Source organism: Phycodurus eques, chromosome 20 (assembly GCF_024500275.1).
Source record: "Phycodurus eques isolate BA_2022a chromosome 20, UOR_Pequ_1.1, whole genome shotgun sequence".
NCBI lineage: Eukaryota > Metazoa > Chordata > Actinopteri > Syngnathiformes > Syngnathidae > Phycodurus > Phycodurus eques.
The window spans coordinates 11404040-11419305 of record NC_084544.1 but is presented as its reverse complement, the minus strand read 5'-3'; the positions used below and the strand labels follow the sequence as shown (position 1 = coordinate 11419305).

The 15266-nt window shown below is 39.9% G+C and overlaps 3 protein-coding genes across 4 annotated transcripts; 1 reads left to right on the top strand and 2 right to left on the bottom strand.

Annotated features, from left to right (window-relative positions):
- Positions 1–2428: 2428 nt before the first annotated feature.
- cdca8 (cell division cycle associated 8) lies at positions 2429–9780 on the bottom strand. Its single transcript, XM_061664983.1, has 11 exons — positions 9697–9780; positions 9327–9416; positions 9049–9177; positions 8622–8662; positions 8466–8532; positions 7533–7600; positions 7368–7450; positions 5023–5118; positions 4773–4902; positions 3387–3473; positions 2429–2657 (listed from the first exon to the last, which is right to left on the bottom strand). The coding sequence occupies exons 2-11, from the start codon at positions 9412–9414 to the stop codon at positions 2622–2624; spliced, it is 825 nt and encodes a 274-aa protein (XP_061520967.1). The 5' UTR covers positions 9415–9416; positions 9697–9780; the 3' UTR covers positions 2429–2621.
- Positions 9781–9930: 150 nt separating this feature from the next.
- On the top strand, positions 9931–15074 carry airim (AFG2 interacting ribosome maturation factor). 2 transcript variants are annotated; one of them, XM_061664984.1, is made up of 5 exons: positions 9931–10354; positions 11555–11687; positions 11776–11915; positions 11992–12110; positions 12409–15074. In XM_061664984.1, the coding sequence occupies exons 1-5, from the start codon at positions 10086–10088 to the stop codon at positions 12447–12449; spliced, it is 702 nt and encodes a 233-aa protein (XP_061520968.1). In that variant the 5' UTR covers positions 9931–10085; the 3' UTR covers positions 12450–15074. The 2 variants fall into 2 exon arrangements, with proteins under 2 accessions (XP_061520968.1, XP_061520969.1); XM_061664985.1 differs by lacking the exon at positions 11555–11687 and having other exon boundaries at positions 11736–11915.
- Positions 13015–13704, bottom strand: cldn35 (claudin 35). Its single transcript, XM_061664987.1, has one exon. It carries the CDS (start codon positions 13702–13704, stop codon positions 13015–13017), a length of 690 nt encoding a protein of 229 aa, XP_061520971.1.
- Positions 15075–15266: the final 192 nt, after the last annotated feature.

Sequence of the window (15266 nt, the reverse complement as noted above, 5' to 3'; positions counted from 1 at the left end):
TAATCATGAAAATTTCCAAAAGCAACTAATTGAATTACACATTTTCCCCCATTAATTTAATGGATTAATATTATATATTATGTAATTTGTTACTGCTCTTGACAGCTCCGATCGGGAGTGGGCTTCTCCAGCCCTTAGTTAGAGTAGTCTTTAATACTGAAATCACTGAATGACAAGTGGCTTATGATTACGACACAAATCTGTAATATTTAGGCTGTAATTTTGTCAAATGCATTTGTCCACATTAATAAAAATGCTTTGATGCTTCTACAGTTTTTTCAAATGAAGAAACGAGATGAAGACAGTCTTCTACTAACATAATCTGCATGTTTTTGGAATGTGGAAGAAAGCACGGGAGAATATGCAAACTCCACACGGAGAGGATGGAGCCTGGATTTGAAGCCCCAACCTCAGAATTCTAAGATGGATGTGCTAAGCACTTGTTCACCATACTGCTTGTTGTGAAATATAAATATATATAAACCTGAAACACCTTAATATGTGCCTGGTCCCCACTGCAGTTGAGTAAATAACCACCCCCTGCCACTATATGAGGAAATAGTGGGTAGAGCGGTAGAAACAGCAGATGTGGTCAAGTGCTTAGAAACCCGGCAATCAACCGGAAGAACATTGTGGGCAGCAAAAAAAGTGTTGCCAGACAGAGCTGGTGAGGATGCAGCAATCGCCCATCCACCCACAACAACCCCGGGACATGACAATAAAGATGATTCTTCGTCTAGCAATGGTGGTCAGTTTAGCATGTAAATAACAATGACCAATATAATTTAAGAGCACTAAATTACCCATTGGGGTGTGAGGTGCCCTGTAATCGGCTGGCTTCAGCTCACACCCAAGCCTAAAGAGGACAAGCGGGGTCGAATGGATTAACATGCTACCTTACTTCAAATATCAAAAAGGTAGGAGGCAGCTCATGAGGGTGAAAGAAAACATTTAAATTATTGAAATGTGCTGTCAAAAAAAAGGCACACATGAAAAATATTAAAAACGTTCACGAGGGCAAAACCCTACAGAAAACGTCATGAATGAATGCTGCCATCTAATGGCATCTATGCTGCAGTACAACGAATACATTTTAATCTAAAGCGCCCCCTCTAGCGACTAATATGAGATACTGCAAAGCTACGAAAATAACTGTGGCTCCTTGATATGCAGGCAAAATAAATACCCACATTTACTCAACCATTATTCCAATAATTGTCCTACATTCAATGTTTGTGTTCAACTCCTTACTCTATTATGTACATGATTAATGAAACTGCATCCAACCAACAAAGCATCAGTATAAAAGAACATCTGTGTCCATGTTACCGATACTGACGCATATGACAAAATCCAGGCTTTATCTAGACATTAAAAAGTGATAGAGTACAAAAACTAAAACACACGCATTTAGAAGTTGCATTTACACATGGGCAGTTGTCAAGTTAGTGGATCCCAGGGAATGTGTTGCATGTAATAGCAAAGCAAATTTATTTATATGGTGCATTTCTGACAAGAGAACTCTGCTTTACATTATTAAAAGCATATTAAAACAAAGGCAAAAATAGAACAGCTTAAAAACATTTGAAAACAAAGAAAAGTATAAAAATAAAGATAAGAAACGTACAGTGCAAGAAAGATCATTTAAAAGTGGAAATTCTCTAAAATAATCATAAGTATGAGGAAAAAAGGAAGTTTTTAACCTGAATTAAAAACAGACACTTGGGGCTGACTTGACTTCTGTCAACAACTTATTCCTCTTATGAGCAGCATACCAGCTAAAAAGCTGCTTCACCATGTTTACTTTGGACACCGTCCGCCACCATTTGACCTGAGTTATACAAGTTAACTATAAAAAGCCATTTTCTTTTGTACTAAACTGTGTAATTAGCATCCCCCCACCCCCTTACAAAAACATAGTATCTGGCTCGAAGGACTTCATCATCATTCCACCCAGGAGCAAAAAAAGGCATTGCGCTCCACTATTTGACCGGAGTCTTCAGATCTCTGAGTCCTACCGGGTTTTTATTACACTAGCATTTGTTTCATATATTCAGGACCTAAACCATTTAATGATTTATAGACCAGTAGCAGAACTTTGAAGTCTATCCTAAAGCCAACGGGGAGCTAGTGTAGAGACCTTAAAATTAGAGTAATATGTTCTGACCTCTTTGTTCTGGTCAGAACCCAAGCTGCAGCGTTGTAAATGACTTGCAGCCGTTTATAGCTCTTTTGGGGGATTCCAGTCAGAAGACCATTGCAATAGTCAAGTCTACTTGAGATAAAAGCATGGATGTGCTTCTCCTGCTCTGCTTGGCACATGCAAGCCTTAACTCTGGATATGTTCTTAAGCAAGTAGAAGGCTGTTTTAGTATCTGATTTAATATGACTACTGAAAGTCAGGTCTGAATCAATCACCACACAAAGGTTCGAGACTTGGTCTTTGTTTTCAAAGAAAAATGTAGAGTGTAACAACAGAAGAGCACACTCTACAACAAAACAGTACAAATAAAATATCCCATCAGATAAAGAAGGCAGATAAAAGGATGCAAAGCTGTGGAAAAAAAGACAAAAAAATATATATATATATACACGTTACAAATCAACAGGAGACTGCTGGGTCAGTTCAAGGAGTCACACAGTGATGTGAGCCGATTCTGTTGGAGAGAGGGGGAAAATATGTGTAAAAAAAATGAAATAAATAATGGCACACGTGTATTGTTTTAAATAAATAATGGGGAATATGGGATGCTCCACATGAAAATAATCTAAAGATAGATTAGCATTGTATGGCTCAAGTTACAATTGAAAATATTTAGCTCAACAATTCGGATATGACTCATGGCGATGAAAAAAAACTAAATAAAATAAATTAAAAAAACACCCAGATGGAATCCGAACTCTTCCGAATGTGGATATCTCATTGCGTATCAAATATCCGCCAATGTGAGTACGCTGTAAAGCACGCACTGGTCGGATGCACTCCATCCATCTGAGCTTGACAATAAACAAAATGCCATGCTGTAAGTTTAGGGTGTATTCACACCAGGAAAGTTTTTTTTTGTTTGGTGCTGTTCGCCTTCACATTGTACATTCTGCAAGCGAACGATAATTTGTAAACAAAGCTACGCGAGCGACGATTGTTCCCATTGGACAGAAATGACAAGGGGGCGACAAAGCACACAACCAGAAATGCGTGCTGCAAATTTGCGCTCTTATTAAAGTTCCAAAAATAAAGGATGGAGTAATCTGACATGCACTGTCTGTCTGTCTTTCGAGTGTTAAGCCTCCAATTAATACAATACAGGCAGCCTCACTAAAAAGACACGGCAGCTCATTAAACAAATTCTTGGTTCTGCAGAGTAAATGTGGTGGATATACAGTACCTGCAAATGGCGAACGCTCCTCAAAGTGGTTTCGTCCAGCAGGGACAGATCCAGTGAATTGATTTGACTGGCCAGCAGCTGAATACTCTGAAAACAATCATATTCCGTTCAAAAGTATGAATCATCCTTGTATAAACAGAGTATAGGAGGAAGTGAATATGAAACGTCCTGGTAAATCCAGTTGCCATACGATTCTGAACTGGGTCTTGGCCTGAGCAATCTTTTTGTTATCGGCTTCCCTCATTACCGCTGACGTGAACTTATAACTCTAATCACATGGCTGCGAACTGAAGAGCTAGTTTACAAACAGAGCATCAGGGTTGCCAACTTAATTTGCTCGCCAGACTCTTCCAACTCCTCCAGTGACTTTTTCAAATAAGCCACAAGTGTGTTTAATTCCCACCAACAGATATCAGCATAATCATTTTCACATTGTTTTCTGAATGACAAGAAGGCAATCACAAAGTCAATCGCACTAAACATTGCTTTATATATGGCGACCATTACTAAGTGGCAAAAATGATTTATCAACGTTGGAAACTTGTGACCCAAGGTATGTGCTTCCAAGCTGCAACTATTTCACCAAGGTCACCTTGGCTCACCGTATTACGGAGCTAGAAGGGGTGCAGTGTTACTGGAGATGTGGAACAGCCGAACCATGCATAAGAGTTCATTTGATTGTTGAAATCCTTGAACAGTTAAAATGTTAATTAAGGATAGTGTTTACATACATTTTTGACCCCCCCCCCCCAAAAAAAAAATACCCAACATTATCTGTGAATAAAAATATTTCTATAATTTCTGTAGACTATTAGTATTGAAATTAATGCTTGGAAAACCCCAGTTGCAAAGCTTGTTTGTATCAGAAAATTAAAAAAAATAAAAAAGCAAGTCCCAGGGGAGAAACTTTTTTAAAAATAAATAAAAATAAAAACTAACTTGTTCTGAATAATGCAATTGTCATTCGCTTTTTTCTTAAACTTCAAAGATAGCGCCTTTTAGACAATGTTTTCTCTTTGGACATTCCTCGTGCCCGCATACTTGAAGATTTTCATCTCTCTCATCTACTAACAGTTAAGGATTAGGTGGAAGAAGCTATGCTGTATTTTGATGGGAGATGAAAATTATGTCTGGTTATTATTATCATCATTATAAGAGCATGTATGAATGTATGTTTGATACCCATTTTTATGGTGTTTATTTGTGGTGTTTCTGGGACTGACCTCTTGAAAAGGAGTATGAAAAGCAGTATGTTCAGCAGTATGTTATACTGTAAAGTATGTTTCACATATATTGAAGGCTGACAATTAACTGATACCATACCATATGATAATATATATTTTAATGGTCATATTGTTTAGGTTATAAAGTGCACTTATGACTCACCTCTCCGTTGCCGATTGGCACATTTATGATAATTTCTTCATTGGTTGCTGCGATGGGTGAGCCATTGGTTGAAATACTGAAGACCCTCTCCTTGTGGCGAGGATTTCTCAAAGCCGGAGTATTGGGAAGCCTGTGGTGCAGAACGCTTGAAGGATGAGTTGTGTGTTTTTCCCTATGAGGCCAAACTATAACACCGCATTGATATTACAGAAACAAGCAGCATCAGATGCCTGCCACACATTGCGGTTACCTCGGGTCAAAGCGTGGTGTGATGAAGGGAGTTGGGGCCATCAAAGAGGAGTCCAGCAGAGTCCTGGCAGGAGTCACCATGGCATTCCTTGGTGATCTAAATCAAGATAACACAGTCTTAATAAAGACAACACTAGCTTGAATAAAATTGCAATAATGAAGATCAGTGAATAAAAGTTCAGGATGTCCCGATCCAACTTTTTCACTACCGATCCAATACAGATATTATAGCCTTGAGTTTTGGCTGATACCGATATCGGTGCGAGCCGATATCAGCAATAATGACACATACTTTACTTATTTTGGAGTATGGAATGTTAGAAAAGGCTTGATCAAGTGATATTAATCAAACAGAGAACAATAATAAGCAATAGTAGGTATGAGAAAAACTGACTCATTTACTATGAACCAATGAGTTATATAAAGTAACTTTAAACATAGGAATGTACTACAATTGAATAAAATTAAATTAACTTCAATAAAACCAATACTAAAAAGACAAAAATACCATATTTCCTCATCTTTATTTACTCAACGAGAGAGATTATGAAAATGGGCAAGGTTCAAGTGATACTGTAACTTGAGCTTTGTGGTGCTACATGACAAATTCCTCGTGTTTTTGACATACTTGGCAAATAAAGATGATTCTGATATGCCCACCTTGATGGTTTGGCAATGAAATGACTCCTAACGACTCCTATTGACAGACAGTGGCCTCTCAATAAGATTTCTTAACGACTGTCGTTTTGTATTCCAAAAGAATGATCCCATTCGAGGTTTGGGGCGTTCCTCCAACTTGGAGGATAAATAGTTGCGCCTCCACACCAAAAACCCAGGCTAGTTCTGTCCTAACTAACTAAGCCAAGCTGCACGAACTGATGAAGCCTGCTCAGATGAAAGGCAAAACATCTTCTAAGACAAAAAGAACAGTCCAGTTGCGATCAATTCAATGTCCTGAGAACACCTATAGAAACTGAGTGCAAGTGAAGGGACAGTCCATGAAGTTTGCAACGTCACAGTAATTAGAGAGTGGCCCCACCCCACTAAGCAACTAAGTCGGTTTGTGTTTGTCTCTCCAGAAACATGCAAACCTTATAAGCCCCTCCTCTCGGTTGACACATGCAATCAGATATGAATACATTTCCAGTTTTTGGACGTGTTCCATGTGTAGCTGTGTATTATGTTCGCTCTAGACACTTAGCAATTTGCCTTCTAATTTTCTGTTCATCGTTGGTTACCCTCCACTGTAACTCAGTTCAAGCCAGACTTCGTAGTCTGGCTTGAACTGAATAATGTAGTATGTCACCCAAGCACTTATTCCAGCATTTCAAGACTAGATTTCACGATAGCTTAGCATGGCTTCTCCATCTTCCGCTCATCACGTCTCATTCTCCGTTTGTGATAACGCTACTTTACTTGTCAGAAGTGTATCTTATTCTTTGCCACGGAGGTGATGACGAGTGACTGAGGAGTGGCTCCACACCATGTTTAGCCATGCTAGCAAGCCAACTGTGCTCTGCGATTGGTTGGCAACCAGTTCAGGGTGTACCCTGCCTCCTGCCCGAAGATAGCTGGGATATGCTCCAGCACGCCCGCGACCCTTGTGAGGATAAGCAGCTCAGAAAATGGATGGATGGATAGCTAGCCAACTGTAGCTGCGGAGCTGGAGGAACTGCCAGCGCTGTAGTCAGACTATTTAAGCTATTATTTTTCCTCTGAGACAGATGTGATGACATCATCAATAAATAAATATCGCAATCCAAATCTATACCTTTGGCAAAATTCATAACATCTACCAAAAATACTCAATATACTGCACACCGCTACTCTACAAGAATTGTGTTGATTTTATCGTATTTACTTGACACAGTGCCGTACTGGCCCCAGACCACTGTTAATGTTGTTATGAGTTTTTAATAAAGAAAAATGTTACTGTACTTGTATAAGAATAAAACAAATAACACTATGAAGAAATAAACCAGGTTTAAGACCCCCTGCAGATAAATGTATTTACTGTTGTTAATGGAAGCTAGCTGCACTTACTGGGGGCTTGGCTTCCACATAACAGGGACCCCGGCTAATGTTTTTACTAGGCATGAAACAAATGCATTTTTATAATCATAATAATGTTGATGAAAACTATGAAAGCTTTCTATTTAGCTGCTCACTCTCTCTCTCTCTCTCTGTCTTTCTACCATTAAACATTGTGCGATCATCATCAGCCATAGTAAAAAGAGTCACAGTTCTTTTCTTTACCCAGTGGAAAAGCAATTAATTGGAACACAAATTCTATTAGAGAAGGAGCCTTGTTTTAGGACAAAGTAAAACAACCCACTTGTGTCCTACCTTCTTACTGAAGCATTTTGCTGACTGACCGACAGAGCTTTTACACGTCTGGATGTAGTTGGGGGCTTCCTTGCAGTTTTCCCCTGAACGCAGAAGAAGTGGTTACATACAGACACTGTACAAAAATTACTTAAGATGCACGTCACTTAAAATGAGCCATTTTACCTTCCTCGAAGTTCTGGGCGTGTTTTCATCATTTGAAGTGGATTTGGTTGCGCCCTTCTTCTTTGACACTGTGTTTGAGACAAGAAATGCACTCATCATTGCAGATGCTTTTAAAAAGCATCAAGAAGCTGATTTAATATTGCATTTGCCAAACTTTTTATATATATCTATATATATATAGATATATATATATAGATATATATAAACAATTACCATCTGCCACATCAGTTTACACAGTTCTGCACAAAAGTGATTGAAAGGTGATGTATGGAAAATTTACTTTTTGTTCGCAAACAAATATTTTAGTTGGGTCTCTGGAGTGCTGCCCATCCATCACATGTGAAATCACACAACTAAGTAAATCTTTTGTTATCTAACCATTTCTGAAAATATCTCTGAGGGAGCCACTGTACTTCCACCCCCACTATGACACAAAAGGGTGTACAGTAAATGGTTAATGGTATATGTGGTCTTCACACAAGTTCCATTCATTTGCAGTCTGGACTTGGAGGGGGGAATATTTCTTGCTCTGGAGGGCATCTGAGTCTCAGATAACGCAACAGAAAAATAGCAAGATTTATCACTTGATGCCCTTTTTAAAGTTGCCAGAGGGGTAAAAAAAAAATAAAAATAAAAAAATTCACAACATTGGCAACATTCAGAAGCTGCTCACTTGGTCGCATGCCCTAGCTCTTCCCCAATGGCCCTGGTAACAAAAGACACTCAGCATTTGCATGTCATAGAAACACTCCAAAATATTATTTTAACTTGATTGTGGCAACTGTACAATAAGTGCGGTGTAGTTCTTGACCTAAGAATGACATGGAGCTTTTAATAAGACATGGGAAATGTTTTAAATTGTGAAAAAAAAAAAATGTATAACATCTCCTTTTCAAAGCATCTCAAAACATGGGGAAAAAACAGCTATCATACTTTTCTTGACTGATTTCATGAGAACGGCGTGGTCCTCAGCCACAACATGCGCTACAATTGCTGCCCTCTGTAAAGAGACAAGAGAAACAAGGCAACAGGAACATGAAGCTTGGAACACTCAATTGCAATAAATGACAGGAAAGGCCGTCAACTCACCTTCAAATCATCCACTTGCGGGGATTTGGGTTTCTCGGCTTCTGGTGATCGATGAAGAAAACATTCATTTGCTTTTCGTGTATGTGCAGGGAAAACCAGTGGCTCAAACAATCCAAAGAATCCCCATTATCAATATGAACATCGCAAAAGTACTCACACTCTGAACTTAAGTAGAACAGCAGAAGTACAAATACTTACAAAAAAAAAAAAAGTAGAAGCACTGATTCAACTCGACTTAGGTTTATAAAAAAAAAAAAAAACGTCAATTACATACAACACAGTGGTGCTTTAAGTACACACATCTGAAATTTTTACTTAAAATGAAATATTTGTACTTCGTATACTTCTCACCACTGAATATCAGAGGCGCCAGTCACGCTAACAAACCCTAACTAAAAGACAAGCATTAATGAGATACAGGACTTACTGAAATATTCCATCCAATTCATTTTTCTAACCATCGCATGTTGCTTAATGAGAGCCACATTACAGCTGTTGTCAAGCTCTCTTAACAGCACGTTCTTCTTCTCTTCAAGTTGTCCAACCCTTGTTTTGACTGTGAAAACAATCATTAATAAGTCAGTTCAAACAAAAAATGGACACAAACACCACGGAGCTGAAAGAAGACGTAAAATGACTTAAAAACAGTGGATGAGGACTATTATAAAGACTCATGTCTAACTTTTTAATAATTCACATTTTTACCTTCACTGTCGAAATCATCCAAAAACGCCTCGAGCTTGATCATTTTTGGGTTGTTTTTCTGTTGTTTCGTGTTTTTCCTGGGCGCCATGACTGAAGGTAGAAGACCAGCGAAAGCAAATTGACTTCATCATAACCGACAAAACACAATTCATCGAGGAAATAAGACTACCGCGAATGGCCTCCTAAAAGAAGTTATCGACACGCACAGTAGAGCCGTTTAATGCTAGCGTCATGTTCGTGTTAGCCTAGCATGGCCGTTACGGGGTGTTTTAGCAGCTATGACTTCAAACCATTTGCATTCCAACCGTCTTTTAATGGGAAAAACGGCATTTGCGAGACGTTTTGTGTAGGTTTTTAAAGAATGTATTACCTGATTTTTCTTCCTTGCGTAATCTCGCTTCACTTTTGAAATACGTTTTCAACTCCTTGTGCCCTACTTCTTCTTTGTGTAATGTCACTTACAAACTGTTTTCAAATCCGCGCCGGGGTGGGACTAATACCCAAAGTGCACCAATCAAGTTTCGTTTCTGTAACGTGACTTCCCGTAGAAACCAGGCCAATAAGGGTGTTTAACGTCATCTATTTACAGCACGTGGCCGGAAATTGTCGACAAGCAACATGTAAACGTGTGGAGCGTGACAAGGATGGGAATATTCATTTTAAAAGTTGTTGTTTTCAAAGAGAACCCGATGTAAATTATTTATGTCCAAGTGTACATCTCGATTCGAAGTCGGCTAACTGTTCAAATCAGCCACAAAGATGTCGAAATCTGCCCTACTAACCATCCATCAAGTTTTGAGGAGATGCTTCCATAGTCTGGAAAACAACCAAAAATTGTGGATGAGCGTGGTAGCAGAGTGTATCCCTCTGATGGCATCCCTGGAGAACTTGGCAGAGCAGTCGAGGGCGCTTTCCAACGTCCAGATCTCCAACACGCCGCTGAAGGACTTTCCACAAGTGGAGGAACTGCTGCGTTTCAAGCTCTCGCAAGCCATGGACACTGTGTTGTGCAAACTCCACCAAAATATGTAAGATATAAATTATCAATATTATGCGTCGCTAACAAAGCCCCTGTACATGAGAAACTCGACACGATCAAAGTCAATGGCTGTGTGAAAAATATCTGCCTTTACAAAGATAATGAATTCCTGTAATTTGATTGAAACTATAAAGGTTCACATTTAACATTAGCTTTATTATTATTATGGCCGCTGTTTGCAGTGGTGTAGCGAATTAAGATGGGACAAAAACAATTATAAACACCTCTGTTTGATGCACAGAGACCGAGTGTTTAGCATGTGTTTCTTAATGTTCTGAGGTTGAGGGTTCAAATCCCGGTTTCGCTTTTCCAGTTAGGAGTTTGCATGTTCTCCCAGTGTTTGCTGGACCAAATGGTTTTCCTCCCTTATTTTAAAAAAACATGTGTGTTGGGTTAATTGAAGACTCAAAATCAAGAGTTGTGGACCTCATTTTTGAAGGCCACACGTCATAGTTATGGTTTGTCCCCTCGAGTATGACACCTGTGCTCGAAATAAGTGATTCTCAACTGGTGGGTTGGGAGCCAAAAGTCAGTCGCAGACCCATCGTTGTTGGATCGCAAAGGGATAGTAAAAAGAATTAAACGGGGTCTTTAGTTTACCACTGTTATCAATATGACGTTTCGAGGTGAAGAAAACCGCACAATGAGCTAGTTTGCGTGGCGGCATAAGAATATGCGGTACAAAAAGTCATACTCAATTAACCCCACACTTACTTTTTTCATTTAATTTCTTATATTTACACCTCAAAAGTGTTTTTCGTAAAAAGATTACAATAAATACTGTATGCCACGCTCTGTGCTAAGTTCTCACATGGAACATATCGGCTAAGTGACTTTCCTAAAAATATCAGTGCCAAGGTATTAGGGAAATTTTGTGGTCCAATTTTGATATTTAATTCCACTACAGGTATATTCATGTATGTACATGCAGTCGCCATGTTCATCCTCAGTTTCTTAACAAGGTGCTCTTAAAAGTACTTTTAACATATAGCCACGTTTAGTTATGTTTTCAAAAGCTATTTTAAAAAAATACATATTCTTTGTTGTTCCTAACTTCTGTAAAAGTGGGTCGCTCGCGACTTACCGACAGTAGAAAAATGCAGGTCCTAGGATGACAACAGTTGAAAAGTACTTATCTAAATTGCTCTTAGGTGTGAGTGTGAATGGTTGTTTGTCTATATATGCCCAGTGATTCATTGGCGACCAGTCCCGGGTGTACGACGCCACTCGGCCAAAGTCAGCTGGGACTTCTGCTCACCCGCAACGCTAATGAGGACAAGTGGTGTAGCAAATGGATGGCTGTCTGTATGAAGTATGGTGTGGTAAAGTTTGACATTACTGTGATTATTTCTCTGCCTTTTTCCTCTCAGGGCTTCTCTTCAGTCACTAAAAGACTCTGTGACTAACCAGGTCTCGACTGCTGTCCAGTTGTATGAGCAGAACACAGATAGTCTGGATTTGGTCACTGTAACGGAGCGCTCTGCCACCGTCCCGTCAGTCATCGACATGATGGAGTGGCTCCATAATGCCGCGCGTCACTATCGACAACAGTATCCTCTTTGCTAACGCTTGACTTGGAATTGCATCACACTGTCTGTTTCGCCCTTCCTCAACTCATGTGTTCAGATTCACGAGGAGGAAGATTCTGCTCCACACACTCAGTTCATACAACCTCAACCTTTTGGTATCGGCTACTAAGAGATGGAAAGACTTGGACACCCCCAGTGCAGAGGATCAAATCACAGGTCAATATCCATTATGACTGAGAGTTCATTCTGTTCACATTAAAAGACGACGTGCTGCACCTCAACACACAGTGAACAATCTGTTTTGGGTGTGTCCTTGTAAATATCACATTGTAAAGGTTTATTACATCTCCATTGCTATATTACTTTGATAGTAATGTCATATGTTTTTGTGTGAACAAACAACCTACTTAAGATACACTCAACTCTATTCATAATGTCTGTAATATTTTGTTGGTTTCATGTTGTGTATGACTTGTCAGGCTAATGAATTTATCCCTTCTTTGTCCAATTTCAGATGCACTTTGCAAAGTTTCCTTCTTCATGGAGTCTGGCTAAGTGGAGAGAAAGCGACGAGTGCAATGCTTTCACTCTGACAGTCTTGTAATGGAATGACTGTGAGCTTCAAAGGAACAATACATAATTGGAGATTTATCTTCCATTCACCAGACAGATAGTGGTGACTGTTGACAGCAAAATTAATCGTTTTTGAAAAATAAAAACAGATTGATTGACACTATACCAAAACTAAATATTTGTTAATAATACAGCTCACAAAAGGATCAAAACAGAGCCATACTAACAAACTGTTTTTATTTCATAGTTCTGACTGATGAAAACTCAATCATGGGTTTTAGATGACAGGAAATAAGTATGTAGATAAATTATAAAACACAAAATAAGCTATTTTAGAAGCCTGGGGATTTTTTTATTTTTTTATTTGCTATGACAATAGCTTTTTCAGGCACTCGTTTTAAATACAAGGAATGTACAGAACACAAGTTTAAACAGAAATAAATACAGAAATTAAGCAAAATATTGATGTTATCAAGATATTTAAAGAGTAATTTAATACCTTTTTGTCATTTTGCTATTACTTCTTGACAGACATACTGTTTGCTCTCTACACATACTCCTTAAGTGGGAGACTGGTAGATGTGATGGTTTTGTGTAGATTTGGTGCAGAAGCAGGTGAATTAGCAAAGCTGCGGCCCATGTAGCCCCTGCGGTACCTGCCACCCCTCTCCACGAGGGGGCACGTACTGCTTAACACTGCTCCGCTGATCATCAGAATAACTGCAGATGCCCATCCCAGATAAATAGCCTGACCCAGCTCTCTTTTGTGCATCATGGGCACGTTGGGGTTGTAGAAATCCTGAATGACTGTGTTAGCAGTCCAGGAAACGGGAATGAGAACACATAGGCCCGTCAGGATGAAGAGAATCCCACCAGAGAGTGCGATGCCCGCCTTGGCTTGTCGATCGTCCCCGGCGCAGGTGGTGCACTTCATGCCGCAGCAGGACACGGTGCAGGAAAGCCAGCCCATGAAAATGGCCAAACACATGAGGGCGCGTGCGGCCTGGATGTCAGGAGGCAAGGCCAGCATGGAGTCGTATGTCTTGCATTGCATGTGACCAGTGGTCTGGTAGATGCAGCTCATCCAGATGCCCTCCCACTTGATTTCTGACGTCAGGATGTTGCTGCCGATAAAGGCCGATACCTTCCACTGGGGCAGGGCCGTAACCGCGATCGCCATGATCCAGCCGGTCACAGCGCAGGTGAAGCTGATCAGTTGCAAGCCGGTGTTCACCATGGCGACAAGTGATTCACGAGGAGTAAGATTCTTTGAAGGATGAAATCTCTCTCTTTCTCAGGATTAAAGTCTTCCAAAGTGTACTTTTTGGGTATCTATCTCCACCCAAGTCACTGCTGCTTCTCTCAGCATCTGCTCACAGGGTCCCCTTCCACCTAGCATCCAATTGCTGCATTAACCAGGAGTAATCACACCCACTTTCTCCTGGTGATAGACATCCGTCTGTTGAAAAGGATCACAGGGCCACACACTTTCTCCTCCCTCTCATTCCTGTGCTTGACTCAATGCATTATTGAGTATGCAGTAGCTGTGCAGCCACCTGTGGCAGCCTTCGGATGCAGGATTGATCTGTGTACAGTGGCATTGAAGTCCAGCTAGTCTTGAAATTTATCTTAGCCCTTTCTTACAGAGTATTTCAAGTTTAACAATGGCACTTTAGTACGTAGCTTCACCTTGCTAGCTAAGACTCATACCTTATATCAAGCAAGGTTAATTCTGCCGTTGGACTGTGTCAGGCCTTTTTTTGGAAGAAAATATCCACATCGTCTTGTATATAATTCCCATTAAAAAATATCTTAAATAATAAAGGAACCAACATATTTCTTTTCAAAAACATGGAAGCAAGAGGCCTCATCCAATGCTGTTTTAGCGGAGGTGTCGCTGTGCAGACAAAAAGCACTCTGGGATGCAAGCCTTTATGAAGCCACTTCAGACTCGGCTTTACCCTGCCCCCTCCTACCAACCGCCTCTGGTGCTAACAGGGCAGTCCAAAAGGGTCCAAACCAGTGTAGCAATATCAAGGCGAATGGCGCATCAGGTTATAACCAAGTCTGTCTTCAAATCTGGGGGAGCAACAGTCAACATGCCCCCAAATACATGGAAGCAGTGGGTGGGAGGAGAGTGTGTGTGTGTGTGTGTGTGTGTGTGTGGCAACAAAAGGGAGGTAGGAACGGATGGATGGTTGACACAAAAACAACATGGGGGAGCCTCTACAATGGGGATTACAGTTTCACCCTGTGCCACGCTCCTTTTAAAGGATATTTTACAAAACAGCTCTGAATTGCCTTTTTCGTTGACAACACAATGAAAGGATTAATAACTTTGAAAATGGTAAAAAGCCATACAACACAAAGGTCAGCGGTAACGTCAGCTATTGTACCTAAAAGTCTTTGTTTGACAGAATGATACACCCTTGGCTAATTTTTTATTTAATTTTTTAAATTGTGGCTGAATTGTTTTTGTTAAATATCAAATATGAATGAAGACATTTAGAACATCACTCTTGTTTTCTAAATCAATATGCGCTTCTTTGCTGCATTATGTATACTAAACCTTTATGTGCTAATGAATTAAATACGACAAGATCTCGGTTTCAGGTTTCCTTTCTTCTAACGCAGGTCACCAAGGAAACAGTGGTCATGACAACAAGTTGGGACACAGGAAGCAGGACGGGGGGGGGGGGGGGGGTGATAACGTGAATGGCAAAGGGATGGTTGCTCTCATCGTTTAAGTGAAATACATGTTGAATGCTCAATTTAAAATTAACACTGAATACTACCATG